The 10,135-nt window shown below is 48.8% G+C and overlaps 1 protein-coding gene across 1 annotated transcript in view; it reads right to left on the bottom strand.

Moving 5' to 3' along the window:
* The window catches only part of Exosc10 (exosome component 10), a 24,016-nt gene extending 14,699 nt beyond the window's left edge, over window positions 1–9,317 (bottom strand). Inside the window, exons 1-11 of the mRNA XM_021160364.2 lie at window positions 9,158–9,317; window positions 8,080–8,216; window positions 6,861–6,984; window positions 5,579–5,683; window positions 5,111–5,276; window positions 4,853–4,967; window positions 4,073–4,148; window positions 3,769–3,879; window positions 3,163–3,306; window positions 2,494–2,684; window positions 1,480–1,636 (exon numbers count right to left, since the gene is read on the bottom strand). Coding sequence (XP_021016023.1) covers window positions 1,480–1,636; window positions 2,494–2,684; window positions 3,163–3,306; window positions 3,769–3,879; window positions 4,073–4,148; window positions 4,853–4,967; window positions 5,111–5,276; window positions 5,579–5,683; window positions 6,861–6,984; window positions 8,080–8,216; window positions 9,158–9,268 — 1,437 coding nt within the window. The 5' untranslated portion in view covers window positions 9,269–9,317. The remainder of the gene's footprint in view (window positions 1–1,479; window positions 1,637–2,493; window positions 2,685–3,162; window positions 3,307–3,768; window positions 3,880–4,072; window positions 4,149–4,852; window positions 4,968–5,110; window positions 5,277–5,578; window positions 5,684–6,860; window positions 6,985–8,079; window positions 8,217–9,157) is intronic.
* Window positions 9,318–10,135: the final 818 nt, after the last annotated feature.

The following is a 10,135-nucleotide window of genomic DNA, read 5'->3' as shown; positions in this document are numbered from 1 at the left end:
ATGGTTGTGAGCCACCATGTGGTTGCTGGGATTTGAACTCTGGACCTTCGGAAGAGCAGTCGGGTGCTCTTACCCACTGAGCCATCTCACCAGCCCCCAGGAGGAGGATTTTTATGAGTTTGAGGCCAGACTGGTCTACAAAGGCTACACAAAGAAACTCTGACTTGAAAATCCAATACACCAAACCAAGCCAAACCTGAAAGCAAGGCTGGACAGAGAGCTCGGTGGGAGAGCGCTTGCTTAGCAGGTGTGAGGTTCTGAACCCAATCTCAGTGCTGCAGGGAAAGCAAAGGGAAGGCAAAGCTCAGCTCCTTGCTGTGGCAGCGCACACACTGATAATGTGACAGCACAAGGTTAGCACGGCTTCGGCATAGGATGATCCCACAGGAACTGCAAACAAATACCTAAAATCCAAATCACTCACTCAAGAAATGGGCCACTGAACTGATTAAGGTTCTCCAAAGAAACAGAAAAAGCTGTATTTGAAAAATCGCTCAACATTCTTTATTATCAGGAAAATACAAATTATCTATCTATCTATCTATCTATCTATCTATCTATCTAAATATCTATTGTTATTTTGTTTTTTGTTTTCTAGACAGGTTTCTGTGTAGCCCTGGCTGTCCTGGAACTTACTCTGTAAATAAGGCTGGCTTCAAACTCAAGAGATCCACTTGCCTCTGCCTTCTGAATGCTGGTATTAAAGGCATTCACCAACATGAACTAGCTTGTAAATTACTTATTAATTTTATGTGTTTGGGTAAGGAGAAGAGGATGAAGAAAAAGAAGAAAGTGTAGGGCTGGCTCAGAGATGGCTCAGATGCTCTTCCAGAGGTCCTGAGTTCAATTCCCAGCAACCACATGGTGGCTCACAACCATCTTTAGTGAGATCTGATGCCCTCTTCTGGTGTGTCTGAAGACACCTACAGTGTACTCATCACATATAAAATAAAATCTTAAAAAAAAAAGTGTAATGGTATGCACGTGTAAAGGCTACTATAAAAGCTATAACTCATTCCCTCCCCTGGCCCCCGCTTCTCTCTGGTTTTTCTTTCTTTTTTCCCCAAGACAGGGCTTCTCTGTGCAGCCCTGGCTGTCCTGGAACTCACTCTGTCGACCAGGCTGACCTCGAACTCAGAAATCCGCCTGCCTCTGCCTCCCAAGTGCTGGGACTAAAGGTGTGCATCACCATGCCCGGCTGGTGCTGGGATTTGAATGTGCACTGGTGTTCTGGTTGCATCTATGTCTGTGTGAGGGTGTAGGATCCCCTGAACTAGAGCTGTAGCCAGTTGTGAGCTGCCATGTGGGTGCTGTGCTGGGAACTGAATCCTGATCCTCTGGAAGAGCAGACAATGGTCTTAACTACTGAGCCATCTCTCTAGCCCCAAGAGCCATTATTTTCAATGCTAACTCAACAAATCACAACTCAATCAGAAACAGCCTGAGTCAGGGGTCTCTGCAGTTCTGGTGACACGGTACCTTGAGGCAGATGTCCCTGCTCCGCTGCCAAACCACCTGTAACTGGACAGGTTGGTGGTTGCCTCTTTCCCACAGTTCCAGCCTCATTCGGTCATAGATGTAGAGCAGGTAATGGGTGTCACCCCGGGCGTAGCTCAGCATTTCCTCTGGCAGAGGGCTAGGGTTGTAAGAGAGGCACAGTTTCAATAACTGTCCCAGGGACAGCCATCCAAACTGTATGTCCTAGGTGACAACTGTCTTGGCCCCTTTCTCATCCCAATGATTTTTTCCTTTCCAACGGGACATGGACAGTTCCTGCCTCTCCCTGTGACAAACCATTATTTAACACGGTGGTCCATCTGTCTGCTCTGACCTTCTCTGTGCTTTCTTACCTCTGCTACGAGATAGGGGCAAGCACGGAGAGTGCTGCAAGGATGGCAGGGCGCTGCCCTGGTGCACGTGGCCCAGTCCCAGGAAGGCAAGGGCTCAAGAATAAAGTGGCTTTCAAATGTTACTAATTTCCATCTTATACTGGGAATATAACAACCATTCAAATACATTCTCATTTTTATTTTATTTTATTTTTTTGTTTTTTGAGATAGAATTTCTCTGTATAGCTCTGGCTGTCCTGGAACTCACTCTGTAGACCAGCCTGACCTCAGACTCAGAAATCCGCCTGCCTCTGCCTCCCAAGTACTGGGATTAAAGGCGTGTGCCACCACTGCCTGGCTACATTTTCCTTTTTATATTTAGAAATTCTGATGTCTAGCGGTGGTAGAGTACCCATTTAATCCCAGCACTTAGGAGGCAGAGGCAGGTGGATCTTTGTGAGTTTGAGGCCAGCCTGGTCTACAGTGTGAGTTCCAAGACACCCGGGACTATACAGAGAAACCCTGTCTCTAAAAATAAACAAAATTCTGGTATGGCAACTAAAGACAAGCTATCTTGAAAGTGACCAAAGTGGACAAGGCTTCCATGCTGACAGACTTTTCTCCTGCTACCCACACATCTTAGCCACTGGCAGACTGAACTGACCGTATCCTCCAGTCTGCCAGCTGATATTGCTTGTTTGATTCCACACCACAGTAGAGTCTCAGCAGGTGGTCAAGTGAGTGCCGAGCCAGGTTGAGAAGCCGTGCTGCCTGGTGTGTGTCAAACATGTTCACCACATAGAGTCCGAAGTCTTTCTGCAGCCACTCAATGTCAGAGTCGGCACCATGGAAGACCTGAAAACAAACCAGCAGCAGGCTAACCATCTGCCTTCTCAATCAGCCCTGCCTTTGGGGTAGGAACTGGACCCTGGCACTGGCATATGCTAGGCAAGCAGGCTACTGCTGGATGGCACCCCCAGCCCAGGGTGGATGTAGTTTACGGTGCTGCTTTTACTCTGGCCCCAAGCTCTGAGCCTGTCTGTAACTGTGCACTGGTAAGGGCTGCCCCTGCTTTCAGGCCCTGAGATGGGTAAGGAGCTCTATAGCTCCACATGTGTCCACAATGCAATTGACTAGGGTCCCTGAAACAGTCACTGACATGACTTGTATCTCTGGCCAGCAAGCTACACTGTGAATGTCCTCATGGGGACCTAGAGTTAAGCAGACAGGCGTGCTGAATGGCCGGGTAGGAGATGACAGGGTTTCTCCCTGCGCTGGCTCTAGGCTGAAAAGCACTGTGATCCCACCTCAGGCAGGAAGCAGAAGGGCTGACCTTAACGATGGCTGGGTCCGTGAGGCTCTCGTTGAGAATGTACATGTCACTGCGAAGCTCGAGGGTGTCGACAATGAAGTCTTCTGTCCGGGTGGAGATCTGCATGAGGCAGGTGAGTCCTAGGAAGCTTCTGTACGAGTGATGCTGACCCATGCACAAGAGGGGACGGGGGAGGGGAGAGGAGAGGGTTACTAGGGGCTCCTTCACCTTTCAGTTCTTATTCTGGGAATACTTCACAGAGCTACACAACTTCTCCTACCAGTTCTTTTTTTTTTTTTAAACTCTTTTGAACTCCAGACCTTCGGAAGAGCAGTAGGGTGCTCTTACCCACTGAGCCATCTCACCAGCCCCTCCTACCAGTTCTTAAAGGCTAGCTACACTAGTTACACAACTGATTGTGAAGAAAAAAAAAATTAGGGCAGGAAGATGGGTTTGAGGCCAGCCTGGCCTACCGTCAGTTTAAAGTCAGTCTGGCCTAAAGAGCAATACTTGTCTCAGGCCCCCACATATAAGAACCAAAAGACATTAAAATTAGTGCTAACTTTAGACTCCCAAGTAGCTAACTCCTAAAACAATGAAGATCTCACCACAGGTGACTTGAGGTACCTCTAAGTCCACGGCAAACTCCTGGCAGCCCAGGAGCTTCTCGTTGAGCTCCACCAGCTCATCCAGGGATGACACAAAGTGGCAGGGAGTCTCTCCCACAGCTCGGTACAACTGGACCAAGGGACACAGAAAGCATGGTAGTAAAGACAACCCCTGCGAAGGTGCAGGGCAACCCCAAGTGCACGAGACGACCCCACCCTGCAGCCTCCTAACGCTACTGCAGGACAGCAGAATGTGCCACACCAGGGCTATGCTCTTCCCAGGCTCCCGGAAGCCGGCTTTGAAAACGAGTGTGGGCACTAACCTGGGGCTTCGGCCTCTGCAGCACCGACTGAGGTGGAGTAAAGTGATCCAGTTCATACTGGTAAGGGTGTGCAAACCTGAGTGAACACAATGCAACCCTTTACAATAACGCCATGGTTCAGAAGGAGTGCAGCCACTCAGGTACAATGTGTGTCAACAAATGAGCGGGCTGGAGCTTGCCTGCTCTAGTGACTGTCCCTGGGTCCCGGCCTCAGTACCAGACAAACCTGGGCAGGAGGGCGGGTAGCTCTAATCTTAGCATCTGGGAGGTGGAGGCTGGAGGATCCTAACTTCAGGGTCATCCTTGGTGACACAGTAAGTTTGAGGCCAGCCTGAGATATACAAGACCATGTCTTACTACCGCCTACCCCCAACAACAAAAAATGAGGAGAGATTACACTGTGAAAGTATCTCACCTTAACAGTGTGTTAAAGGCCAGGCTGGGCTAAACAAATGACCCTTTACCTCAATAGAATAAATACAGAGGCCAATGCTTCCCCGGGCAGTACATATACCCAAAGTGGGACGACCCCTATGTAAGGGTGACATGCAGAATGCAGGCCTGAGACGGCTCAGCGCTAGGAGTACATACTGCTCTGCAGACGACTAAAATCAGCTCTCAGCACCCATGTCAGACAGCTCACAATCACCTGACATTCTCTTCTGTCCTCCACACGCACTTGTGTACGTGGGGTGTGTGCACGAAATATGCATGCACAATCAATCTTTTTAAAAATGGTAGGAAGGGTCAGCTATGGAAAGACCACGCCCATGCACTTACATGTCCTGCTCCACCTGCTGGGTTCGCTGCTGATGAATGAAATCTGCCAGGGCTGGGGGGACATCCAGGTCCTCCGGACGGTCCTGCGGGCGTTCCCGCCTTTCTTTTGAGAGAGCTGGAGACCAGGCACACATGGAGACAGTGTCACACATGAGGAACACACTTCTCAGCTTTGGGAGAGGAGGTGGTGGCAGGCCCCTCCGAGGACAGAAGCAGAAGCGAAGTTGAATTCTCAAGCACTTCAAAGGCACCACTTACCCAGAGGGAGTGGCTTCCGGGCATTGGGTTTGACAAAGATTTTCGGGAGAAATGGTGTGTTAGAATTGTCGATCTTCTCTCGAAACCTGAGCTGAGGTCGGACGATGTTTTTTGCATGCAGCAGTCGGAAAGTCTCCGATTTTGCCTTTTTGCCATACTCTCCTGCCTGCAGTCAATACACATGAATCAACTGGGACAAAGCCACTGGATGAAGTAGGAAAAGAAATTCCAGCTTGTCTTCTGGAGACAAGAACATCTCAGGACCACACATTTGGAATGTTATTGCATGTGTGGGTTCAAGTGCCGCATGGAGAAGGGGTGGGTGGGCTGGGTGTGCTGTGAGACCACGTGGAAGTGGGGAGCGGTCAGCTACTTGCAGCAAGTAACGACAGCCATGCAAAGTAAAATGCGGCATTCTGGTAAAAGCCATGTTAGAGACTCTCACTACCCTGCAGAGCGGGGGCTCACCTTCCGGTTCCAGCTGGATACTATTGTTTTGGGGACCTGCAGCCCTGCAGGAAGGACAGGCTGCTGATGCTTGTTCACACCAGAGGCTTCATCCAGTAACATACCCTAGGTGGACACAGGCACTGGGTTAGGTTCTCACTTATACAGACTTAATTACCTGACATTCTCAAGAAACGTAGTCACAGAAATACGTGGTTTATACATTTATGAAAGAGTAGGTAAGGGTTGGAGAGATGCCTCAGGGGTTCAGAGCACTCGCTGGCTTTTCTTCCAGATGACCTGAGTTCAATTCCTAGCACCCACATAGCAGCTCACAACTGTCTGTAACTCCAGTTCTGGGAGACAGACATACACACACACACATACACACACGGAAAACGCCAATGCACATAAAATAAAAATGAATAAATTAAAATTAGATAAATATAATAAAATATTTATTTATATATTGCAAGTATTCAGAATTTCAACTTGCCAATTAAAATTTTAAATTTTTATAAATGATTTATTTATCTTATTCTATATGTATTGGTATTTTGCTTGCATGTATGTCTGTGTGAGGATGTTGTGAGCTGCCACGTGGGTGCTGGGAATTGAACCTGGGTCCTCTAGAAGAGCAGAAAGTGCTCTTAACTTGTAAGCCACTTTTCTTTCTTTCTTTCTTTCTTTTTTTTTTTTTGGTTTTTCGAAACAGGGTTTCTCTGTGTAGCACTGGCTGTCCTGGAAATCACTATGTAGACCAGGCTGGCCTCGAACTCAGAAATTCGCCTGCCTTTGCCTCCCAAGTGCTGGGATTAAAGGCGTGCGCCACCACGCCTGGCTGTGAGCCATTTTTCAGAGCTAAAAAATGTAACTGTTTTTGCAAAGCATGGATGGGGGCTGGAGAGAGCACGTATGGCTCTTGCAGAGGACTGGTACTCTACCCCAGCACCCATGTTAGGTGGGTCACAACTGCCTGTAACTCCAGCTCCAAGATCGCAGGTCTCCACTGACACTGGCACTCAGGAGCACGTGCCCATCCATGTAATGAAAATGTCTATCTATCCACCCACCCACCCACCCACCCACCCATCTCCCTATCAGAGAGGTCTTACTGTGTAGAGCAGGCTGGTCTGGAACTCACAGAGGTCCACCTGCCTTTGCTTCTCTAGTGCTGAGACATTGGTATGGCTGCTAGGCCGGGCTACCCTTAATCCATTTTCCGTAACGCTGGGGTTTCTCCTTGCATTTTGATATCTGAGCTTTCTGTCTGAGTTTACTTATGTGGACAGGAGGCACTCACCACTCTCTCCAATATCACGTCATTGGTATCGACTAGTAAATCGAACTTGTCCTCCAGCTCTGTCACTTTACTTCGGTCTTTGATGTTGCTGCGACACCCATGGTACTGCATTACCCGACTCATGCTAAGAAGAGAGGAAAACCCAGGTCAGCATGTCTGCTTTATTCCACCAATCCACAGGCTGGGGAATACCACAGAGGGCTCGGATCACAGGCTTCCCAGCAGTCTGCATGAAACTAATAAAATGTATATCTTCACAGCAATGTTTCAGACATAAGACCCAAACCCAGGCCTGGTGGTGTAGGCTTGTGATACTGGCTTCACGGAAGGCTTGGGCCCAGTGAGTTCCAAGCCAACCTGTGCAATTTAGTGAGTTAGACCTATTCTCAATAAAATAATAACTTTAAGGTAATTTCCCCCAACAACTAACTCTACTAACTCTATAGACCACGCTGGCCTTAACTCAGAGACCTACTCGCCTCTGCCTCCCTAGTGCTGGGATTAAAGATGTGAGTTCCCCGGCCCATGTGTAAAGGTCAGAGGACAACTTGCAGAAGCTTGCTCACTCCATCCTGAGTCTCAGAGGTTCAATTCAGGCTGTCAGGCTTGGAATTAGGTGACTTTTAGCTACTGAGTCATCTTGCTGGCCCCTAATTTATTTTTAACAATCATAGATCATGCTGGCTGTAATGGCGCACATATCTATTTTAGCACTCAAGAGGTAGAGAAAGGTTGATGTTTAAGATTTTCAAGGCCAGCTTGGTCTACATAGCAAGTTCCAGGCTAGCCCGGGCTCCGTAGTGAACCAGCATGCTCTCTTAACAACCAGAGGCCATGTGATTATCGTATGTTCCTCCTGGTTACTGGCATTTAGTAGTGCTTTTTTTCTTTTTTTGGTGGTGGTTGGTTGGTACTGGAATTCAGACCCAGAAACCCAACCATTCTCATTACTTCCCAACCGCTGAGGTATGTGACCCTCAGGAAAATCTTTTCTTTCTCTTTCTTTCTTTCAAAGATTTATTTATTTATTATATGTGAGTACACTGTAGCTGTCTTCAGACGCACCAGAAGAGGGCATCGGATCCCACTACAGATGGTTGTGAGCCACCATGTGGTTGCTGGGATTTGAACTCTGGACCTTTGGAAGAATAGTTAGTGCTCTTAACCGCTCAGCCATCTCTCCAGCCCCTCTTTCTTTCACTCGATGTAATAAACTTACCACTGCAGTAACCTGTCTCCTTGTGTCTCACAGAATGCCTGGAAGGCAGGGAAACTTCTGTAAAAATCATACTCGTCACCGAACTGTGGCAGGCCCCCGGATGCCTTGGTAACTGCCACTACGGACCCAAGTGCAAACTGAAAATCCAGAGAAAAAGACACATTTTAGACATGGATTCCTGTCCATTCAGCAGAAATAAAAAAACTCATAAGAGCTGGAGAGACTCAGTGTTAAAAGAGTGCTTAGCACTTCTCTTACAGGACCTGGGTTAGGATGGGCTCAGACACAGAGATCCGCCTGCCTCTGCCTCCCAGGTGCTGGGATTAAAGGTGTGCACCACTCCCGCCCCACTCAGATGGCCATTTTATATCCAGTGCTTTCGATAAGACTGTTGTGAGGTAGTTAAGGGTAAAGAATCAGAAGCAGCTGTCGTTGATAAATAATGGGTCACAGACCAACCAATACCCTGCCTGCTTACATTATGATTCATAACGGTAGCAAAATTACAGTTACGAATTAGCGACGAAAATAATGTATTTTTTTAAACCAACAAGAGGATCGCAAAATTTACTTCGAAGTTAATGTCTACATAGATTGCTGCAGCAAGGCCATCAATGAAAATGATCTTACGGTTGGGGGACCCCGGCAGTCGGGAGGTGTGAAGGCCTAATGACAGCATTATGAATTTTGTGAACAAAGACTTTAAATAAATAAAAAAAAATTCTATGCTCCTTCTCAAGAGCTCCTTTGACACTTGGAGAGGCTCGATGTCACCCGTGACGGGGGACAGTCAACCCAAGAGATTGGGGTAACGGACATCAGTGCAGCAGCGGGGTGAGCAATGGGAGGGAGCGTCTCCCAGCTGTCGGACCCCTCGGGAGAGGTAGTGACAAGGACGCCCCTCCGAGGCCGTGGACACGGCTCGACACGCGAAGCCACACGCGCTCACACCGGAAGCGCGGAGCCCTCCGCTCCCGCTCTCCGTGCGCGCCCTCAGGCCGCCGGAAGCCCGTAGCCCCAGACCCGTTTCCGGCCAGAACAGGGGGCTCCTGGGGTGCCCCAGGGCCCGCAAACTCACCTTTACGAAGCTGTCTGCATCGGGGAAGCCAGGCAGTACCATTTCCGCGTCAGGCTTGGTCGCACTGGTCGCCGGCGCGGACTGATGCTCCCGGGGACTGGGAGGCGCCATATTTCCGTCCTAGGGCGGCTCTTCTCGCGAGATTGTTCCGGCTGCCCGAGGCGGGCGTAACGCGCATGCGCGCGGTTAAACCCTCCCCCACCCCTCACCAAGTAAGTAGTTTAGCTTTATGGGACTTGCCTTAACGAAGGGGAAATTTAGGCTTTTCTTTGATTTCACGCTGTATCCTAACAAACCTGTGGCCTCGGGTGAGAACTGGAGGGAGGGTACAATCTAAACCACATTTAAAGCTAGCTCTTCACCTCCGATCCGCCTGCCTCATCCACTCAAGTGCTGGGGTTAAAGACATGCAAAACCACGCTAGGATTGGATTTTTCCAATTTGTTTAAAACATTGGGCGAGGGAGGGGAGGGAGGTTTTGAAGCAGTTAAGAACACTCGCTGTCAGCCGGGCGTGGTGGCGCACGCCTTTAATCCCAGCACGGGAGGCAGAGGCAGGCTGATTTCCGAGTTCGAGGCCAGCCTGGTCTACAAAGTGAGTTCCAGGACAGCCAGGGCTACACAGAGAAACCCTGTCTCGAAAAACACTCGCTGTTTTTTTTAAGAGGACCACAGCACCCAGGCTTGAGGTTCATGACCACTTGTAACTCAAGTTCCAAGGGAGCAGATGACTTCATCTGGTTGACATGGGCACCAATACACATACATACATGTGCCATACTGATAAAGTGACACGCGTATGTGTATGTATGTATGTATATATTCTTGTTTATTATGACAGGGTTTTCTGTGTAGTCCTGAAACTCAAGAGACCCATGCTTGCCTGTCTCTGTCTTGGCCTGTCTAGTGCTGGAATGTAATGGTGTCAGCTCCCGTGCCTGTTAGTCAGTGGCTCACCACTGAGTTTAATCCAAAGCCC

The sequence above is a fragment of the Mus caroli genome, chromosome 4 (genome assembly GCF_900094665.2).
Source record: "Mus caroli chromosome 4, CAROLI_EIJ_v1.1, whole genome shotgun sequence".
Lineage (NCBI taxonomy): Eukaryota > Metazoa > Chordata > Mammalia > Rodentia > Muridae > Mus > Mus caroli.
This window is presented reverse-complemented; position numbering and strand designations above follow the sequence as displayed.